General features: G+C 44.2%; 1 protein-coding gene and 1 long non-coding RNA gene across 3 annotated transcripts in view; one reads left to right on the forward strand and one right to left on the reverse strand.

The window, feature by feature from the left end:
- LOC142574157 (evasin P1180-like) overlaps positions 1–16315 on the forward strand; it is a 135110-nt gene extending 118795 nt beyond the window's left edge. Inside the window, exons 4-6 of the mRNA XM_075683312.1 lie at positions 12060–12130; positions 14101–14169; positions 16178–16315. Of these exons, the coding sequence (XP_075539427.1) occupies positions 12060–12130; positions 14101–14169; positions 16178–16306 (269 nt within the window). The 3' untranslated portion in view covers positions 16307–16315. The remainder of the gene's footprint in view (positions 1–12059; positions 12131–14100; positions 14170–16177) is intronic.
- Positions 16316–20352: 4037 nt separating this feature from the next.
- Positions 20353–23284, reverse strand: part of LOC142576266 (uncharacterized) — a 31593-nt gene continuing 28661 nt past the window's right edge. The window contains exons 3-4 of one of the 2 annotated variants that reach the window (XR_012826816.1): positions 21906–22020; positions 20353–20949 (exon numbers count right to left, since the gene is read on the reverse strand). This is a non-coding gene — a long non-coding RNA (uncharacterized LOC142576266). Of the gene's footprint in view, positions 20950–21815; positions 22021–23284 lie in introns of those variants that run through there. The other variant, XR_012826815.1, reaches the window with a different exon arrangement.

A 23284-nucleotide genomic window follows, 5' to 3' on the forward strand; every position in this document is an offset into this window, starting at 1 on the left:
GCCATGGTTTTAAAGCGCAACCGTGGTAGAGAAACGGAAAGGCGATATAAGCATGCGTGGCATGATACGCACACGACAAACTGCCTTACAATTTAGACTTGAGGGGTAGTTTCGTTAACAAACTATAACACGGCATTCAGCACTCGAATATAATTATAACGCTAATAATAATTGTAAATATTCATCTCATCTATAGGATCTAAAGCGCGCGCTGTTTCTTGCCTCTGCGTGTAGTAGTTAAGAGAGCCAGTTTAAGGGCGGAGAAGAGGGAAGGAAAGGAAAGCAAACTTGCAGCGCCGTGGTTTTAAAGCGCAACCGTGGTAGAGAAACGGAAAGGCGATATAAGCATGCGTGGCCATGATACGCACACGACAAACTGCCTTACAATTTAGACTTGAGGGTAGTTTCGTTAACAAACTATAACACGGCATTCAGCACTCGAATATAATTATAACGCTAATAATAATTGTAAATATTCATCTCATCTATAGGATCTAAAGCGCGCGCTGTTTCTTGCCTCTGCGTGTAGTAGTTAAGAGAGCCAGTTTAAGGGCGGAGAAGAGGGAAGGAAACGAAAGCAAACTTGCAGCGCCGTGGTTTTAAAGCGCAACCGTGGTAGAGAAACGGAAAGGCGATATAAGCATGCGTGGCCATGATACGCACACGACAAAGTGCCTTACAATATTTAGACTTGAGGGGAAGCTTCGTTAACAAAGTATAACACGGCAATCAGCACTCGAATATAATTATAACCCTAATAATAATTGTGAATATTCATCTCATCTATAGGATCTAAAGCGCGCGCTGTTTCTTGCCTCTGCGTGTAATATTTAAGAGAGCCAGTTTAAGGCGGAGAAGAGGGAAGGAAAGGAAAGCAAACTTGCAGCGCCGTGGTTTTAAAGCGGCAACCGTGGTAGAGATAACGGAAAGGCGATATAAGCATGCGTGCCATGATACGCACACGACAAACTGCCTTACAATATTTAGACTTGAGGGAAGCTTCGTTAACAAAGTATAACACGGCAATCAGCACTCGAATTTAATTATAACCCTAATAATAATTGTGAATATTCATCTCATCTATAGGATCTAAAGCGCGCGCTGTTTCTTGCCTCTGCGTGTAGTAGTTAAGAGAGGCAGTTTAAGGGCGGAGAAGAGGGAAGGAAAGGAAAGCAAACTTGCAGCGCCGTGGTTTTAAAGCGCAACCGTGGTAGAGAAACGGAAAGGCGATATAAGCATGCGTGGCCATGATACGCACACGACAACTGCCTTACAATATTTAGACTTGAGGGGAAGCTTCGTTAACAAACTATAACACGGCAATCAGCACTCGAATATAATTAAAACCCTAATAATAATTGTAAATATTCATCTCATCCATAGGATCTACAGCGCGCGCTGTTTCTTGCCTCTGCCTGTCGTAGTTAAGAGAGCCAGTTTAAGGGCGGAGAAGAGGGAAGGAAAGGAAAGCAAACTTGCAGCGCCGTGGTTTTAAAGCTCAACCGTGGTAGAGAAACGAAAGGCGATATAAGCATGCGTGGCCAATGATACGCACACGACAAACTGCCTTACAATATTTAGACTTGAGGGAAGCTTCGTTAACAAAGTATAACACGGCAATCAGCACTCGAATATAATTATAACCCTAATAATAATTGTGAATATTCATCTCATCTATAGGATCTAAAGCGCGCGCTGTTTCTTGACTCTGCGTGTAATATTTAAGAGAGCCAGTTTAAGGGCGGAGAAGAGGGAAGGAAACGAAAGCAAACTTGCAGCGCCGTGGTTTTAAAGCGCAACCGTGGTAGAGAAACGGAAAGGCGATATAAGCATGCGTGGGCCATGATACGCACACGACAAACTGCCTTAGAATATTTAGACTTGAGGGGAAGCTTCGTTAACAAAGTATAACACGGCAATCAGCACTCGAATATAATTATAACCCTAATAATAATTGTGAATATTCATCTCATCTATAGGATCTAAAGCGCGCGCTGTTTCTTGCCTCTGCGTGTAGTAGTTAAGAGAGGCAGTTTAAGGGCGGAGAAGAGGGAAGGAAAGGAAAGCAAACTTGCAGCGCCGTGGTATTAAAGCGCAACCGTGGTAGAGAAACGGAAAGGCGATATAAGCATGCGTGGCCATGATACGCACACGACAAACTGCCTTACAATATTTAGACTTGAGGGGAAGCTTCGTTAACAAACTATAACACGGCAATCAGCACTCGAATATAATTAAAACCCTAATAATAATTGTAAATATTCATCTCATCTATAGGATCTACAGCGCGCGCTGTTTCTTGCCTCTGCCTGTCGTAGTTAAGAGAGCCAGTTTAAGGGCGGAGAAGAGGGAAGGAAAGGCAAGCAAACTTGCAGCGCCGTGGTTTTAAAGCGCAACCGTGTAGAGAAACGGAAAGGCGATATAAGCATGCGTGGCCATGATACGCACACGACAAACTGTCTTACAATATTTAGACTTGAGGGGTAGTTTCGTTAACAAACTATAACACGGCAATCAGCACTCGAATATAATTATAACCCTAATAATAATTTTAAATATTCATCTCATCTATAGGACCTAAAGCGCGCGCTGTTTCTTGCCTCTGCGTGTAGTAGTTAAGAGAGCCAGTTTAAGGGCGGAGAAGAGGGAAGGAAAGGAAAGCAAACTTGGAGCGCCGTGGTTTTAAAGCGCAACCGTGGTAGAGAAGCGGAAAGGCGATATAAGCATGCGTGGCCATGATACGCACACGAAAAACTGCCTTACAATTTAGACTTGAGGGGTAGTTTCGTTAACAAACTATAACACGGCATTCAGCACTCGAATAAATTATAACCCTAATAATAATTGTAAATATTCATCTCATCTATAGGATCTAAAGCGCGCGCTGTTTCTTGCCTCTGCGTGTAGTAGTTAAGAGAGCCAGTTTAAGGGCGGAGAAGAGGGAAGGAAAGGAAAGCAAACTTGCAGCGCCGTGGTTTTAAAGCGCAACCGTGGTAGAGAAACGGAAAGGCGATATAAGCATGCGTGGCCATGATACGCACACGACAAACCGCCTTACAATATTTAGACTTGAGGGGAAGCTTCGTTAACAAACTATAACACGGCAATCAGCACTCGAATATAATTATAACCCTAATAATAATTGTAAATATTCATCTCATCTATAGGATCTAAAGCACGCGCTGTTTCTTGCCTCTGCGGGTAGTAGTTAAGAGAGCCAGTTTAAGGGCGGAGAAGAGGGAAGGAAAGGAAAGCAAACTTGCAGCGCCGTGGTTTTAAAGCGCAACCGTGGTAGAGAAACGGAAAGGCGATATAAGCATGCGTGGCCATGGTACGCACACGACAAACTGCCTTACAATATTTAGACTTGAGGGGAAGCTTCGTTAACAAACTATAACACGGCAATCAGCACTCGAATATAATTATAACCCTAATAACAATTGTAAATATTCATCTCATCTATAGGATCTAAAGCGCGCGCTGTTTCTTGCCTCTGCGTGTAGTAGTTAAGAGAGCCAGTTTAAGGGCGGAGAAGAGGGTAGGAAAGGAAAGCAAACTTGCAGCGCCGTGGTTTTAAAGCGCAACCGTGGTAGAGAAACGGAAAGGCGATATAAGCATGCTGGCCATGATACGCACACGACAAACTGCCTTACAATATTTAGACTTGAGGGGAAGCTTCGTTAACAAACTATAACACGGCAATCAGCACTCGAATGTAATTATAACCCTAATAACAATTGTAAATATTCATCTCATCTATAGGATCTAAAGCGCGCGCTGTTTCTTGCCTCTGCGTGTAGTAGTTAAGAGAGCCAGTTTAAGGGCGGAGAAGAGGGTAGGAAAGGAAAGCAAACTTGCAGCGCCGTGGTTTTAAAGCGCAACCGTGGTAGAGAAACGGAAAGGCGATATAAGCATGCTGGCCATGATACGCACACGACAAACTGCCTTACAATATTTAGACTTGAGGGGAAGCTTCGTTAACAAACTATAACACGGCAATCAGCACTCGAATATAATTATAACCCTAATAATAATTGTAAATATTCATCTCATCTATAGGATCTAAAGCGCGCGCTGTTTCTTGCCTCTGCGTGTAGTAGTTAAGAGAGCCAGTTTAAGGGCGGAGAAGAGGGAAGGAAAGGAAAGCAAACTTGCAGCGCCGTGGTTTTAAAGCGCAACCGTGGTAGAGAAACGGAAAGGCGATATAAGCATGCGTGGCCATGATACGCACACGACAAACTGCCTTACAATTTAGACTTGAGGGGTAGTTTCGTTAACAAACTATAACACGGCATTCAGCACTCGAATAAATTATAACCCTAATAATAATTGTAAATATTCATCTCATCTATAGGATCTAAAGCTCGCGCTGTTTCTTGCCTCTGCGTGTAGTAGTTAAGAGAGCCAGTTTAAGGGCGGAGAAGAGGGAAGGAAAGGAAAGCAAACTTGCAGCGCCGTGGTTTTAAAGCGCAACCGTGGTAGAGAAACGGAAAGGCGATATAAGCATGCGTGGCCATGATACGCACACGACAAACTGCCTTACAATTTAGACTTGAGGGGTAGTTTCGTTAACAAACTATAACACGGCATTCAGCACTCGAATATAATTATAACGCTAATAATAATTGTAAATATTCATCTCATCTATAGGATCTAAAGCGCGCGCTGTTTCTTGCCTCTGCGTGTAGTAGTTAAGAGAGGCAGTTTAAGGGCGGAGAAGAGGGAAGGAAAGGAAAGCAAACTTGCAGCGCCGTGGTTTTAAAGCGCAACCGTGGTAGAGAAACGGAAAGGCGATATAAGCATGCGTGGCCATGATACGCACATGACAAACTGCCTTACAATATTTAGACTTGAGGGGAAGCTTCGTTAACAAACTATAACACGGCAATCAGCACTCGAATATAATTATAACCCTAATAATAATTGTAAATATTCATCTCATCTATAGGATCTACAGCGCGCGCTGTTTCTTGCCTCTGCCTGTCGTAGTTAAGAGAGCCAGTTTAAGGGCGGAGAAGAGGGAAGGAAAGGAAAGCAAACTTGCAGCGCCGTGGTTTTAAAGCGCAACCGTGGTAGAGAAACGGAAAGGCGATATAAGCATGCTGGCCATGATACGCACACGACAAACTGCCTTACAATATTTAGACTTGAGGGGAAGCTTCGTTAACAAACTATAACACGGCAATCAGCACTCGAATGTAATTATAACCCTAATAATAATTGTAAATATTCATCTCATCTATAGGATCTAAAGCGCGCGCTGTTTCTTGCCTCTGCGTGTAGTAGTTAAGAGAGCCAGTTTAAGGGCGGAGAAGAGGGAAGGAAAGGAAAGCAAACTTGCCGCGCCGTGGTTTTAAAGCGCAACCGTGGTAGAGAAACGGAAAGGCGATATAAGCATGCGTGGCCATGATACGCACACGACAAACTGCCTTACAATATTTAGACTTGAAGGGTAGTTTCGTTAACAAAATATAACACGGCATTCAGCACTCGAATAAATTATAACCCTAATAATAATTGTAAATATTCATCTCATCTATAGGATCTAAAGCGCGCGCTGTTTCTTGCCTCTGCGTGTAGTAGTTAAGAGAGCCAGTTTAAGGGCGGAGAAGAGGGAAGGAAACGAAAGCAAACTTGCAGCGCCATGGTTTTAAAGCGCAACCGTGGTAGAGAAACGGAAAGGCGATATAAGCATGCGTGGCCATGATACGCACACGACAAACTGCCTTACAATATTTAGACTTGAGGGGAAGCTTCGTTAACAAACTATAACACGGCAATCAGCACTCGAATATAATTATAACCCTAATAATAATTGTAAATATTCATCTCATCTATAGGATCTAAAGCGCTCGCTGTTTCTTGCCTCTGCGTGTAGTAGTTAAGAGAGCCAGTTTAAGGGCGGAGAAGAGGGAAGGAAAGGAAAGCAAACTTGCAGCGCCGTGGTTTTAAAGCGCAACCGTGGTAGAGAAACGGAAAGGCGATATAAGCATGCGTGGCCATGATACGCACACGACAAACTGCCTTACAATATTTAGACTTGAGGGGAAGCTTCGTTAACAAACTATAACACGGCAATCAGCACTCGAATATAATTATAACCCTAATAATAATTGTAAATATTCATCTCATCTATAGGATCTAAAGCGCGCGCTGTTTCTTGCCTCTGCGTGTAGTAGTTAAGAGAGCCAGTTTAAGGGCGGAGAAGAGGGAAGGAAAGGAAACCAAACTTGCAGCGCCGTGGTTTTAAAGCGCAACCGTGGTAGAGAAACGGAAAGGCGATATAAGCATGCGTGGCCATGATACGCACACGACAAACTGCCTTACAATATTTAGACTTGAGGGGAAGCTTCGTTAACAAACTATAACACGGCAATCAGCACTCGAATATAATTATAACCCTAATAATAATTGTAAATATTCATCTCATCTATAGGATCTAAAGCGCGCGCTGTTTCTTGCCTCTGCGTGTAGTAGTTAAGAGAGCTAGTTTAAGGGCGGAGAAGAGGGAAGGAAAGGAAACCAAACTTGCAGCGCCATGGTTTTAAAGCGCAACCGTGGTAGAGAAACGGAAAGGCGATATAAGCATGCGTGGCCATGATACGCACACGACAAACTGCCTTACAATATTTAGACTTGAGGGGAAGCTTCGTTAACAAACTATAACACGGCAATCAGCACTCGAATATAATTATAACCCTAATAATAATTGTAAATATTCATCTCATCTATAGGATCTAAAGCGCGCGCTGTTTCTTGCCTCTGCGTGTAGTAGTTAAGAGAGCCAGTTTAAGGGCGGAGAAGAGGGAAGGAAAGGAAAGCAAACTTGCAGCGCCGTGGTTTTAAAGCGCAACCGTGGTAGAGAAACGGAAAGGCGATATAAGCATGCGTGGCCATGATACGCACACGACAAACTGCCTTACAATATTTAGACTTGAGGGGAAGCTTCGTTAACAAACTATAACACGGCAATCAGCACTCGAATATAATTATAACCCTAATAATAATTGTAAATATTCATCTCATCTATGGGATCTAAAGCGCGCTCTTTCTTGCCTCTGCGTGTAGTAGTTAAGAGAGCCAGTTTAAGGGCGGAGAAGAGGGAAGGAAAGGAAAGCAAACTTGCAGCGCCGTGGTTTTAAAGCGCAACCGTGGTAGAGAAACGTAAAGGCGTTATAAGCATGCGTGGCCATGATACGCACGCGACAAACTGCCTTACAATATTTAGACTTGAGGGGAAGCTTCGTTAACAAACTATAACACGGCAATCAGCACAAGAATACGACGAGTGTACACGACGAGTGTTGTACACAAATAAAATTTATTCTTACTCCTCCTCTATTTCATCCTGTGACAGTGGATGTACAGTGAAGCTGATGCCGACGTTACGCAGACAGTCTCCACTAGCGAAGTATGTCACGCGTGCGCCCACGTGTCCGGAAGTGTAGCATGCATTCTCATTCTTCTAGGCCCTTCACCAAGCGCAAGTATACTATTGAAATAAATGAATGTTTGAGAGTAATATGCGTAAAAAAATTCACCGCCGACTGGCATACTCCGCAGCTCTATACTTGTTTTCATTGAGCGATATGTTGGCTGGCGCGCACTAACTGTCTCGTGCGGCATGTTGTAAACGGAGCGAAGTATGGAGCGACTGCCTCGCTTATCGTGAGATCGTTAGAGGCAGTGCGTGGGCGTGATTCACAGTAGCAGTCGCAGGCAGACCTCCACTCATGCAGTGCTTTGTTTTCATGTATGGTACCAGTGGCATCATCGGTGAACGAACAATGCGCGCTACTCTGGCGCCATGTTGAGGCCATTGTCGCTGCAGAGCCCGTCTCGTGTGGCACTGCGCTTTTTTCATCCCGCTATCGCTATACCCTCCTCCTCCGTTTTTTCCCTCGCGCTCTCTTCGCCCTCGCCGTCATTCATTCACCGCAGCACTCCGCGTTGACTCTTTAATCCTTCGCTATGTTTGTTCGCTTGGTTACGCCGAGGGACGTCGAGGCTCTCCGCAGGAACTGGCGCCTAAGAGCTACACTTTAAAATACGTAAAGTGCCAGTTGCACAGAAGTTGCAGATTCGCTAGCTTCGGATGGTTATTCAAATGGCTCGCGGACCCGCTAGCACCTCATACGTCCTCATTTTTGTATGACCTCCACCTAGCGCAAGTGCGTCAAGGAACTAACAGAATTTTTTAAAGTCAAATGCGTCAAAAAATCCGCAATATACGACTTACTCGAACCCTGCAGGCAGGATAGCATCGGATTGGAATTCGAATATACGAATAACATAATTCTGTTACGCGGAAACTGAAACACGAAGCCTTCCAGCTGCCTTTTGCTTTTGCGTGGGCAATACTGCGCACATGGACACGAAAAATTCCGACCATCTAGAGGCTAACAACTTCGCCGTAGAATTTGCACTTCGACCAGGAAGGAGACGTATTGAAATCGATAGAACGGCTTAGTTTTGCGCTGAAGCTTCTCAAATAAATGTTTACTGTGCATTCAGTTCAGTGACTGCATTTACACAGCTGCACAACGCGAACGTTAGTAGTTTTGGGCACAACGCTGTGTCCAGCAACAATAGGCGGAAGGCTAGACTGCTTCTAATGCAAAGCCGAATCACGAGAGCCTGTGGCGTATCGACACGGCTACGTCCTTCTAGCGCCCCCATATGACAAGGGAGATTGATGGCCCACAATATCCCTGTGCGCCTGCTCTCAACCCCTACACCAACTGCTGCCGTTGCATTTGTCCACAGATGGAAGCTCGGCCGAGCTCTTGCGTGCTGTCTGCGCCTCGGTTTTGGTGGAATGTCGACTGGTAATCAGCTAAGATCTCAAGTACATAGTACAAAAGACGTGAGACAAGTCCCAGTAAAACTAAGTTCTACCTTCACTTTGGACAGACAGACAGACAGACAGACAGACAGACAGACAGACAGACAGACATTTCTTGCAGCCGAATTCACTGTACCGTTTCCTTACTACCACGCGTTTTCTAATTCCAGAATTCCAGAACATCTCTTCAATTTTTCCCTCCTCCTTTTTTCCGCGGTTTGTTAGCCTTGGAATGACGCCGATGCCTCTTTCCATCTTTCGACGTCAAGATCAAATGCCTCCTCGCACCCCTCTGGTTTGTCGGTGGCGGTCAACGACATTTTGCCTTCGTGTAGCCAAAACAATGCTATCTCATTTATTGTTATCCTATTTCCGTTAGTGTTGCTATCCTCATAAGCGTAACAAAAACCTTAATTACTCCCTGCTGCTGAGAAACGTGCGGGTGCTAGAACGCTAGACACGTAGACTTAATCTTCGCTTGGTCTGTTCATTTTTGACGATGTACGACTAAATAATCATAAAAGCAGTCGTTTAGTTTTACCCATGTGTCAGGGTCAAAAAGAGCCTTTCGTTTCGAAGGCTCTTTAATGTAAGCATGGACATGGTATTAAATGTCGAGGAGGTCACCTTTTGCGAACACGGAAGCGCTCTGCAAAGCGGAGAAGCAAATTGTGCAAAGAAAAATCGCGTGCGTGCTCCGGCATTTTTCTGTGCCTTCGTCACGCGTACGGTTGACGCCAACACTTTCTTGCACATGACGTCAACAGGGTAAGACCCGTCATTTGGCCCATCTGCGAATGAGGTCAGTAGCAATCGTAATGCCAGCACGCCTTTTACATGCAGTAGGCGTGTAGCTTCCAGACAGTGTGGCTTGTTTGTAGTGCACAGCGAATTAATATAACCCGGCATATCATGTCTTTCAATACGTGGGCGGCGCAAACAGCGTTTGGAGAGAGAGCGTCTACTCATGTCAACATGAAGCATATGGTGTTTTCAAACGAGGAGAGAGCGCCGAACTGACCTTCGAGAATGCCATAAGTGTCAAAGGCTCCTAGAAAATCACGCATTATGCAAGGGAAAGCGCCCGTAGAGAGGGTAAGGAAGCGAACTGAGATCAGTTTCGGTACTTGATGAGGCTGTAACTTTTAAAATTGTTTTCATTATATCGCCTGAATAAAATCGATTTTGCTCCCGGGTAACAATCGTATGTGCTTGCTTTCGGCAGTGTTTTATATGTTTTGCAAAATCTTCTTTTATGTGCCGCACGTATCGTCTTGGTGCAAAGCACATACATTTTCTGTCATTGTTAACGGGCACCATATGAGATCGGTTTATTTGGATGTCTCTGAAGCGTTAAATGATCGTCCGCATCAAAGATCATAGTAGGGGGTTGAATAGAATGAGGCAGCCTATGCTATGATCGCAGGCGCAATATATAAAGAATACAGCAATGGGCACTCTCATTGTAGCAATCCCCACATATAAATTTTCACAAGGTGAAACCTGTTTCTTGGCATAAACATAGGATGAAATGTTCGCTAAACTCTTCCCTTTAATGCTCCGCCGAGAGTCACATGATGCACACAATTTTATTTCATGTCCCGGCAACGCGCAAGCAACAGTTCATATACTTCTCCCATCGGATTAGTTTTGTGTCCTTTGGCGTCGGCCTGCGACGGATGGCACTGCTCAGTTTCAGCACCACGTTCGGCACATAGCAATCGCGTGCGTGCCCGTTGGGCAAGACAGCGAGACTGACGGACCCACGCCATGGCACTGCCGTAACCACGCATCACATTGTATCACTGATTCGCCCTTTCTTCGTTTCACCAGATCCTAGATCGGACCACTTTGTTACTGAGCTGTCTCCGAGAGATAAGCCCATGTAACTAAAGACAAAGAAGAAATGCCGCGGAACAGACGAACCAGTCCCCATTTGAGAAAGGCATAGAAGCGTTGGCTTTAATAAAGGAATCAGGTGTTTGACGGCGTTGAGTTCATTGCGGTGAGGGCATAGAGGAACGTTTGTTTTTCATTGCCGAAATGTGCAATAAATGGAGCCCGCGTATCTGCAGGGGAAGTATAGATGGATACACATAAGCGAACTTGTTAGATGCGTGCTGTACCATGCTGTGAGCGCGAGTATTCGACAAGACCCTTGTACCACTAGCCAGTGCCAAAACAAGTACAGAATGCTTCGTAGAAAAACCTTTGCTTTAAGCACTTGACAGACTTTATTCGTTGCCTCGTTAGCATTTGCATACCTATTGAACAATTCTTTTCTATTTAAGAAATTTTGTCATAGGCATTTCTCGACATGCGACCTTTATTTTTTCTTAAAGGATTATAAAGACATTCATCATCATGATCATCAGCCTATTTTATGTATACTGCAGGAGGAAGGCCTTTCCTTGCGAACTTGAATTACCCCTGCTCTGCGCCAACCGATTCCAGCTAGCTCCTGTGAATTTCTGAATTTCACCACCACACCTATTCGTCTGCCATCCTCGACAGCGCTTCCCTTCCCTTCGCACCCATTATGCAACCATAGTGGCCCACCGGTTATCTAGCCTACGCATTACGTCACCCGCTCAGTTTCGTTTCTTTCTCTTAGTGTCAAGTAGAATATCGGATATACTTGTTTGCTCTCTGATCCGCACCACTCTCTTGCTGTCTCTTAAGATTATGCCTAACATTCTTCGTTCTATCGCTCTTTGCGTGGTCTATTACCTTTTCTTAAAGCTTCTTTGTCAGTCTCCAAATTTCTGGCCATGTGTCAGCATCTGTAGAATGCGTTGGTTGTACACCTTTAGTTTCAATGATTATGGTCAGCTTCCAGTCAGGATCTGACAATGTCTGCCGAATGCGCTCCAACCGATTTTTATTCTTCTGTATGTTTCCTTCTCCTGAACAGGATGTCCTGTGAGTAATTGACCTAGGTAAACGTACTCCTTCACAGACTCTGGATGCTGACTGGCGATCTTGAACTCTTGTTCCCTTGCCCGGCTAGTCATCATTACCGTTGTCTTCTCCATATTAATATTCAACCCTACTCTTAAACTTTCTCTGTTAAAGTCCTCAATCATTGGTTGTGAATAAAGACATTACTGTTATGTAAAAAGTCGTAACTGTTACTGCCGTAGCATGACAAGTTCTCTTTATAAAGTTTTCGTTGCAACAAAACATGCACCTAATCCCTTCATCTCTTTTCTAGTTTCGAGACCTGAGAGCAGGTCCTCGGGAACTGCTTGCTCCATTCACTTTCTTGGCACTGAGCTTCAAACGGTTAGTGTCTCTCAATTATTTGCAGACATATGCAACTAAATCTGAACCGTCATACCTTATCTGATACTATGACTAAACCAGTGTACATGAATAATTTTTTTGCCTCCGGGATGTTTTCTGGGTGCATATTATATGAAAAAGCTATGCTTCACTTATAGGTTAGCAGTCGTGCCTTATTGGCACGAAAGCACGTGCCAATGCAGCCGTGCCAATGGCTCAACGAAAACTTAGGGCTAAAACTCCGCAATGGAGTATTTTCATGTATTGTATCATTGTTTAGAATCGTTACTTACAAACCCTATACTGCACTATTGAAACCATGGCGGCCGAATTTTACGAGATAAGCAAATCCAATGAATAAAACACACGCTATGACGATGTCCCCAGTAAACTCGTTCTTATGACGCATTCTTATGCTCATATGCCAAATTTCGACAAAACCTCGTCCGGCGAGGGTGATAAATTGTTAAATAACCTGGATACCGCCTAAGGTTCGCAAGGACATAATAAATTCCCCCTTTGAAACTCAGGCAAATCCCGGTTTATCTGACCATCTTGTGTTCGGTAAGTGAAATAAATGCTATTGTAGCGCTGATCTTCTCTCATCATCTGCCCGCCGATGCGCTCGCCTGAATTCCCACGTGTCCTCTTCAGAAGCTTCTCTTTGTTGCTACTGACGTGATTCTGTAATTGCCAGCGTTTCCCACGCATGCCTTACCCGAGCAAGCTCATGCTGGTGTTCTAACTGCGCCTCCGTAAGGGACCGCGTTTCGAGTACGTTGTCTCATCGCATTCTGACGTCTCCGTCACTGAGACGTTGCTTAAGATAGTCACAGATGTTTCGTATCTAGAATAATAAAAGCGCTAGCTCACCCAAAAATTGTGATCTTTTTGGTCTATGATACGACGCACGTCTTCCGATGTCGAGTCAGCTGTTCGTCTGTCGAAAAAAATTCTAGCAACGATTTGGGCCGCGGGTTTCCTACAATAATTACAAGAGGGAACTATGGCGATGCAATTGTTCAGCCGACATGGAACGATAATTACTAAATGCTGATCTTCCTGCTTGTGCCAGGAGACGTCCTTGTGGCGTTGCCTATTCCGCTTTATCTGCGTTCACTCCAGCGAATTTCGAAGGAAACTATACTATATCAAACCATATCACGGGAATATCCCAGGAAGCTATATGAAAGGAGTAATTGCAGAAGACTCCGTGAAAAACATATTCGCTACGAATTGCAGCGGCTCTCACTGTCTGATCTGCAGACTGTCTAGGCGGCCAAATCAAACGCGCCCAGCGTCTCAACGCTGGGCGCGAATTTCTAAGGGTGTTCTATGCCGCTTGCCGATGCATACCTCCGCGGAGCGATGATTTCAATATCGGGGTTCTCTACTAAGTCACGAAGCCGCTTGACGGTGGAAGAACAAAGTTTAGGCAAATCCATATACTTGCCATCTTGCCTTGCTGACGAACCACCGCGCTGGCAGCTCCCGGAGACGGTAGCGCCAGAGTTCACGCTCACAATTATTCTATGAAACATAATCTTTGGCCTATGGCTGCATTGGTGTCCACAACCATTTAGTGGTAAGCGTGCATGAGTTTGTGTTTTCACACAGACTAACCTATTAGAGCCCAAATGGCGCTACGGGTTTTGCGAAGCACGATACCGAAGGACGAATGGAACGTCGCAGAAAATTGCTCGGGCACCTAGCCAAAAAACGCTATGCAATAAAACACAACAGTTTGCCTCGAAATGGGCTGCATCACGTAAGGGGTTTGTCTTCGTATCCCGTTTTCGAGTACAAAATCAGTGTGGTGATAGTGCGATATCACGTTGAATATCATGAGAAGCGTCCACTTTAGCTAACACAGTGTTTTTTTAACATTACTAATAGTTTAACTTTGAAGTCGTTTTCTTGCTATTTTGTTGGTGCAATTATAAGTGACAGGTAGATAAAATTTTCTACAGAGACCTGTTGGATGCTGCGTTATTTGCCAAGGATTAAATCGAACACTACCAGATAAAACTCCATGCTACGTAAGTAATCATATATTTCTCTATGCAATCACATTTTGAAATTTCGAAGAACGCCCTCATAACGGTAACACCATATTAACTGCAGCAAATCGGTCACCGTCTTAGTATCTGTAGCGAGTAGCCCAGGGGCGGTATGCTCGGTTGATCACTTTCAGAGATACAGTCACTTTCGTGAGATTTCGCCCGCAAACGCCGACATTTACGTAAAAACGTACCGCGCCAAGATTGAGAGCGTTTGTAAGAATATAACAAGCTTGTTTTTCCTGATTTTTCTGAGAACATGCTCTTGCACAAATCATAACGCTTAGATGATATAACAGTTTTCGCACCTCTGCAACATGAAATAGTATCAAAAATCATAACTTACGCTTTTGACGTCTTTTATATCTTAGAGAAGATGCTCTTCTTGCACAAATCATAACGCTTAGATGATTCCATTTCTTCGCAGTTTTATTATCATACTGTCACTAAGGACGTAGAAGGTGAATTTTTGCATTCGACCTCGACACGACGTTGTTTATATCAATGTACAAGTGGGGTTACAATTAGTGGTCCGTGCGCATTATGTTGTGGTTTAGAGGGCAAGCGTTCGGGGGGGGGGGGGGGGGGGGGGGGGTCTGCGATCCGAGAAGGACGTGGGCTTGACGCGCACCGTCTACCCGAGCACCCAATGCTAAGCGCGCGCTAAGGAATTGGAGCGAGCGTCTTTTCGTCTACCCGGGCCATTGCTGCACATAGCTGTTTGCTCAACTGAGACCAGATGTGATTCGTGGCTGCTCGTGCACCGAATGCTAGAGATGCGAAACAGTTCAAGCGGGTGAGCGGTCCGCGCGAGTGTTTATTCCGTGATGCCAGCTCTCGTCGCGCCTGCGTTGATTCTGGGAATGCTGACAGGCTTCGAGGGAGATCCGCTTGTGTATTTTATGCGCGCAAAGCTATTTTATGTAGTAGGTGAATGCTTACCGCAACCTAAACGCCTTTTAAAACTAGGAATCCTAATTTATTGTGTAACGGTCGAATACTTTGCTAACACTATCAGTGCCTCGCCTTCCAGCGAAAACGTTGCCCTTAAGGTATTTATTCTTCTATACTGATAGAAAATATTTTAATATGTCGTAATAGCGTAAATATAAAATTTCAACGAAACTAATTATGACAAGATATGCATGTACTCCCCTGAGGAAAAGTATTCGAAGCAGGGGTCTTGCTATGAAGACAATCTTTATTTCTACGCCTACGTATACGACAAGAAGCCAGCAAACAAAGGCACCAATGATAGCATAGCAGAAATTGCATGTGCTAATTAACTGAATTAAGTAAATTGTAGATTATTAAAGCGAAGGTGGATTAAAAATCACTGACCGTGGCGGGGCACGAACCCACATCGTCGCATTACGCGTGCGATGTTCTTACTGATTTAGCTACCGCGGCTAATACTCCCAGGTGTAGTTCTAGTTCATAAATATCCCAGGAAATAGATGGGAAAACGGCGCCGCGATAGCTCAGTCGGTAAGAACATCACATGCGTAATGCGAAGACGTGGGCTCGTACCCCTCCTTCGGCCTGGTGTTTCCTCATCCACTATGATCTGCATTCACTTATATTACATATTGCGTACATGTAATCTCCCTTATGGTGTCTCTGGTGTCTTTGTTTGTTGGCTTTTTATTGTATCACTAACGAAATCATGCCTTCGGTTTCCTTTCTTATTCTGCAGTAAAGTATGTAGTTTTAAACAACGACTACAGTCAGAACTTGGTATTGAATACTTTCCACTTAATTATTGAATTTAATTTTGTGCACATGGATTGCCGATAAATTAGGTTCCGTTCGGCGAGCCCAAAGTCCGTGCACTTTCGCTCACGGGTTTTCGTTTACACTGTCCCCTAATAGTGCTTGTTCCCTGTCGCTAAGTTCTCAAATATATACAGTGACGCAGAGGTTTATTTAACTTGAAAGTAGGAACATCTACTTCGGAGCTAACATGCTTGCGATGGTTTCTTTCAAGGCCCTCCGTGCGGAAGATGCTGAAAGGATAGAACCATTCGCACATCGAAGTTGCCCTCTCGGACTGTGTGAAAATGGGGTGTGTTCGCCAACCGGGAAATATGAACTTTGTGCAAGTAAACTGATCTAGAATGCAACGTGACTTTGTCTCTATTTGTGTAAATTCTTTCATACTTAGCAAATAACCGAACTTACTTTGATAGAAGAAACAATTACATTCCACCTGATATCCCACATGACAACACCATATTTTTTGATGCAGTGAAGTAGGTATTAGTTTATGCAGGCTACACCCTTAGGCAACGTTACACCCTTTGGGGTATATCTCTGCCATACAACAATAATTTTCTTCTGCCTTGCTTGCGTTTCCTTTCTTGAAAACGCCGCGCCGGCTACTTTCCTGCCGGGAATGCTATGTCGTGCTGATAAAGCGCATGCTGTTCGTTGCTGGGAAGTGCTGGGCTCGCAGCGTTAAAGAAAGGATATGCGGACAAGACAGATGACGATTATTGTTGTGTGGCAAAAGGGTGTAATTTTGCTTAGGAGAGCAGGGGAATATTTTACGCCACCGAGTTAGCAAGCTCTACTTTTATCATTATCATAATCACTAACAACAAAGATGACACGCTTCTTTTTATAAAAGCATTTAGGAATCGGTTCTGTTTTGTTTATTTACTTTATAAGCACCTTTATTACCAGCGAATATTCGCATAACCACACACAAAAGGAGGTCCGACAGAATAAGGATGCCATTTACAGTAGTGAAAAGGAATTCCTTGCCGCTGCAGCCACATCGCTATTACTCTTCCAGAAGCAGAGATCGTCGTGATTGAGCCTCGATAGAATTGTAAAAACGTTGCCATGCCGAGTTATTCATTTGTCTAGTAGTATTTGTTTATTTATTAAGGTGAAATCCTTAGGTGTCTATGTTGGCAGATGCCCTTGACTAAACTGCGCCGTGACGAAAAATGGCCGACACCACAAAGAGCAAAATGACGTCAGCAAATGTTCGGATGGATGTCACCACTCCCAGGGAGGTTCCGGCAAACAAAGTACGTTAGTGGCTTTGAAAAGAAAATTTGCTGCATTTCGGTCTGGGTGGGAATCGAGCCGAGGCCCCCGTTGTGTGAGACGGGGAAGCTTACCTGAATTAATGGCTGCTCCCCGGTTCTGATTTCCGGTTAGCGAAGAGTGGGCCTAGTGCGTGCCTGATTGCACACGTCACGCAGTCAGAGACGCGCTTGTGCCACTGTTCGCGCGTTCGTCGTCGTCTTTTTTGCACAGCTGCCTCCGACGCCGCTCATCATGTCCGCGTTCCCATCATGTCAGGGCCCCTCACGTGGTTTCCGGCTCACCTCGACCCCCAGCTTGACTCGTTTCCCAATCTTAATGACATTGCCCACACCCAAGCGCGCGCGCTAACCCACCGCGCGGGCGGAAGATTGAGCTCAGACTCCGGGGTTCTCGAGTTTCGGGACACTCTCACTACTTTCAGCGAAATTACTACGCCCTATCACCTGGGTAGGAGGTCTTATCCTCCCCCTCACTGCAAACTGGCTAGACCTCTGGCGTCCACTTTACGCATGCTTCAGACGCAGTGCTATCCGAACCTGGCCCTTTTCCACACGATCACTCCAGAGGCTTTCAGCTCTACTTGCCCCGACTGTGGGGCTGTTAGCAATCTCACACACATGCTCTGGCGATGCCCCTCGTTACACGGACCCAATCGCATCACAGGACAAGAATGGAGCCCTGCCATCCGGAGCCCAGAATATGCACGTCAAACTTGGGCTGTCCAGAGAGCCCACGATGCGGTGGTTAGGCTCGGCCTACCAGTCCCCACGTGGGAGCGGCCCGCAGCTCTGCCCTTAAGCAAAGCTTCTCAGGACCTTGTTATTAAAGTTCTGTGTCTGTCTGTTTTCATGCCTCTGTGAAGGCACTGAATACATTGGCCCACTTCTAGTGGGTGCGGCGATTTCAGTAATACCCCTGTCACACGGGAAGCTTTAATGTCATTCGAATCGAGTGGCATTCGCATATAATCCGACAAATCGGGCCTTACACGGGAAAATTAAATGTCATTCGATTGGAAGGACATTTGAACTCAGTCGCATTTGATTTCGAACCGCATGTATAATCTTGACCCCAGATAGACAACAGCGACACGCAACGCTAAAAAATAATGCTTGCATTAGGAAAGTCAAAAGAAATATTTTTAGGCTTATAAAAAGGAATAATTAGTTTTGCCGCGATAATATTTTCACCACGGGCTGTGCTCAAGCGCTATTACTCTTTGCATCAGGAGTCTGTTGCGGCGGTCGCATATGGGATGTATCGATCGAAGTGCTTTTAGTTGTGAATCATTGGCGTCAAAGTGTTTTCGTCCAATTTAAAAGCACTCGCAAAAGTTCTTAAACGCGTTTAATAGACACAAAATTTCTTTAAATATCACTAATTTTGTTCCAGATCATCACTGCTATCATTTGCGAATGCCATTTTATTTTACTCTGTAGCAACGCAAGAGACCGAATAGCATCCGATGCATCGAAATCCATTCGATTCGAATGACAATAAATCTTCCCGTGTGACAGGGGTATAAGTTATGCCGTGCACTCAGACGCACACTTGCCACAAATCATCATAAACGTGTCGTTATTGTAGTCCTGATTTTACATATGGTTATTTTCAGGCAGAGTCAGCAAGTGAGGTTGGCACATATCATGCAAGCAATTATTTGTGGTCAGCAGCCCGATGGCATTCACCTTCGCGGCTCGGGTACTAGCCACTTGTGCGCTGTGCTTTAAGAATATATATATATATATATATATATATATATATATATATATATATATATATATATACACCAAGCCACGAAGTCCAGTATTCCCGCTAACTATCTCCACAATGAAAAGATGTATTTAGGGGCTGGGAAGAATCGTTCACTGACGCTGGCGGCCACAAATACCTGGTGGCATGGAATGTGCTAGCCTCACTTCCTGACTCCGACGGAGAATAACCATATGTATGAATAAGGACCACAAAAGTGACAGATAAATGGATGAAATTTCCCTAATTTACATGGCAGATAACGACGCAACAGAATCAATACTGGATACAATGGGCCCTCATATCCATCGGGTTCATATGGGATCCTCCAAGCACAGAAAATACAATGCAGCACAACAGGCAAGAGTCGCACTTTCTGGTAACTTCAAGCAATTAAACAACACATCGTAGAAAAGTGCTAACTTTACTGAGTGAACTTTGTTGTGAACTCAAGCACCCTTTTTTTTTTTTCTCGCACAGCCACAGCATACACCGCACAACACCACAACATGCACAAAAATGGCGAGAACCAACCTGAGGCACTGACGAAACACACAGGCTGGCCTTTACGTTTGCCATGAAAAAAAAAGAAAAATAGTCACCATAAACTTAGGACTACTACCACTCGTTGTCTCACATAGCACAACGTACGCCGAAATGAGGGAACACGTAGTTGATATATTTTGCCACTGTCCGCCTGAATTTGCGGGCGTTGTAGTCTTGCTTTATGTCATCAACACGCGGAAAGTATCGGGAAATAGAATACGTCGTGAAGTGTTCGTATTGCACTTGAAAAGGAAACCACAATCCTCTTAATACTAGCGAAAGAAGAAACAAGGCAGCGCGGACATGCTGGAACTTGGCCTCGAAACAGTACTGCAGACAGGGCGTCATGCATAATCTATGCAAATACAAAAAAAAAAAGAACGCCATGCATGAAAAGTAAAAAAAAAACTCTTACATGTTAATGTGTAGTTTTTCAGGCAGTTACAATAATTTAGAACGGTTATATTGTTGCGTTGGGCAAGACGCCGACAAAAACATTGTCTGCGTTTTGTCGAGTACTGCCGAGATCCCGCTGAAGCCCTCCCCTCCACCAAAATGTTACGTGTGGCAAGACACAAGACAAAGGACACCATTCGCACTGCGTTTACACTGGAGCCAAGTCCCCAGGCTGACAAACGCTCGCGCCAAGAAGCAAGACACTTCATCATCTTTTTCACTGCGGCTCGTCTCTTGAGCGTCTGTCGATGAAATCGTAGTAATATACTAGTTTCGACACGAGTTATTTGCTGCGGGTCAAGACAACAGAAAATTTCTGTGTGTTTTATTCTAAGAAGGCTTTCTCATAAGGCATTCACAGAAAGCTTCAAGTCCCATTTCTTTAGATATAAAGTTCTTTTGTTTTTCGTGACGCGATAGGTGCCTGGTTGGTCGAAGTTGTCATCTAGTTTCGTTGCATCAACGCAGAGGACGTCTTGGGAGCATAGCAGCAAAAAAGATAACGCCACACACTGCGGGAATTGGTTTGGGCGAACCTTCGTTTATTGTTGGCGTTGATTGACGCTAACGGGCTCTCATGTTGACACCGCATTTTTATGTTGTTCAACGTTTGATGAAATAATGATAGTCACCTTATTTTGGATGCAGCAATTGCGCCTGTCTATGCATTGCGAAGAAATAACAAACAGCTATGTGCAACTAGAAAAAGAGTCCTTTTCCTAGCGCTTGCTGTGATCTTTGGCCGACATAAAGGATTAGTAAGGATACGGCTGTCATTTGAATTTACAACAACATTTTGCCGATTTTAGTAAGTACGGCCATATGAAGTAAGTATTGGGTAAGTTTGCTTTGAAAAATTATTCGGTGAAGATGAAAACAGAGACGTTTTCAACGAGTTGATACATTTGTTCACATTTGTCGCTTGTGCCAGTGTTCCTGTTACACCTAAAAGAAGAAAAACAAATGCTATTAATTTAGTATGATTAGTGTGCCCGCTCTTCTGTGTAGTAGGTGTCAACGACTGCAATCTGAATTCCAACCTTTCTATTTTGCTGCGTCAAGCTGGTGAAAAATATTTTCCTGCCTGACATTTTTAAAAGAGCATAAAACATATCCCGCTCTCCATCGTAGAGGTCAAATTGCTGCTACCAAGAAAGGTCATTGTTACTGTGATCATTAGCTATCACACGAAAGACGAGCGGTACATTTTTGTGATCTATAGGAAATTCTGTGAACGTGTCACCGACATCGCTTGATCATTTTTTCATCTGTGGTTTCTGTGGTTTATAAAATTCCCCTTAGCTGTGGCCAGTTCTACGTAGGGCAAGCGGGACGGTGTATCAATCAGAGGCTAATGGAACATAAAAGATCGTTAATCGGTGGATCGCCTTTTAATCTTTCGCTACATTGTCAAGATTGTAACAGCACGCCAGAGTAAGAAGAATGCGCGATATTATACAGGTATAAGAACGAAGATACGCGTCTTATGGTAGAGGCATGGCACATATATAATTGTGGAAGTGCATGCGTGAGTCAGCCTTCGATTACTTTACATAAGGAATAGATTAAGTGCCTTAACAGTTATCCCTCACGTAGACCGGCACATGTACCCGACTGACACGTGGTGATACCATTCCTGAGCTTGCGCAGATTACTTTTGTGTCTTCTTTCTTTTTTAGCCTCAGTGCTCCCTTCAGTTGATAGTCGGCGTTCGTGTTGTCTACTTCTCTACTCTTGTGTCCTGTCTGCACGCCTCACCTCTGTTTTTTTCCAATATGAATCCTTACCAACTAGCTCAGCTTTCTGTCGTTCTAAGGATTTGCGTAAAGTTCGTCCTTCGGACTTGAAATAGCTTCGTGACATTGTGAACTCGTGATGTTCAACAATGTACCGCGTAATACCTAATTAGGAAAACCATGAAATTGTCCGACGGCAGTATTCGAACACAGGACGCCATGCTACTTGTTTACACGCTGCACATTGGTTCTTCTCTCGGGGCGTCATACTGCGACTTACCTGAAAAAGAACAGTGCTGCTTTATTATACATACACCAGCAATATGAATGTACAGAGCTCAGTGAAGAACTCTAGCATAACACAGGGTTTTGAGAAGTCGAGAAAGCCATGTTTGCGCCTATCCTAGTACCATGTTGGGGTCACTTACACATATTTTTGTTATACCTGCCAGACGAGTATTTATTTTCAGGTAACTGCAGAATATTTCTACCCCACCGTATACAGTTTGAAACAAACACCAGTCACGATGGGACAAAATGAAGACGCATATCCCCGCTAGACATTCAGGTAGCACACAGGCATACAAAACACATACACACAACAAACACACACGCACAGAACAGACACTACTCTATGCTAGTGGTCGTTGTTTCTTTAAATAATGTCGAAGCCTTGAGAGAACATTGTACGGACAAGCTTTGTTTTATAGTGGTCAATATGCACTAAGGTAGAAAAGGTGTAAACCTCAGATTAATTGAGGTGTCACTGGTTTACTTCTATATGGTTAAGGATAGCAAAAAGAGCCACAATCGGAATGAGTATTGCTTCATTTTAAAGGAACAGTCAGTGAAGAAAGAGAAAGCAAACGATTCCGTGGGAGGTTCCACCAACTCAGCTGCAGGTGTACAACTACCACCTTCCGACTGACTTGGTTGTGTTGTTGCTTTGGTTTAATGCATGCCACCCATTCGTGTCAATATTAGAAATCCACATGTGCAGCTGAGGTTGAAACTTTATTTAAACGACGCAGTGATTTAGAATGGGATCTTAAATATGAATATATCCAACCTCCAATGACTTTCTTTGTTCTAGCTCTTCTGACCTGTCGTACTATTCACCTTACGGCACATGTTTGAATTATGGAAATGAAGCCAATCTGTGGTTATGCTTGCTTAGGGGAAATAGTAAATCTAGCAACACCTTCGAAATGATGATGATCACCGATCACGATTAGCATCGACGTTATCGACATATTTATGTCTACGACAGGATGAGGCCTCTCCAAGCGATCTCGTTACCGCTATCTTGCGCAAGGTGACACAATCTTAGGCCTTTCATGACCTTAAAGGTATGCGGCCTTTAAGCCAAAAATAAAACTCAGAACTTCCAGCTAATAGCTTACTGAATGCGCCAAGTGAAATAGTCCAGGATGAGTTTATCTTTAAAGCCAGTGCATTTCCCAGCAGATTCAGGAAACGTATGTCTCGAAAGTGGGGCGAGGGTTCGAATGTCTGCTATGAAACAATGGCTTCATTAGTTCTTG

This window comes from Dermacentor variabilis, chromosome 3 (assembly GCF_050947875.1).
Source record: "Dermacentor variabilis isolate Ectoservices chromosome 3, ASM5094787v1, whole genome shotgun sequence".
Classification (NCBI taxonomy): domain Eukaryota; kingdom Metazoa; phylum Arthropoda; class Arachnida; order Ixodida; family Ixodidae; genus Dermacentor; species Dermacentor variabilis.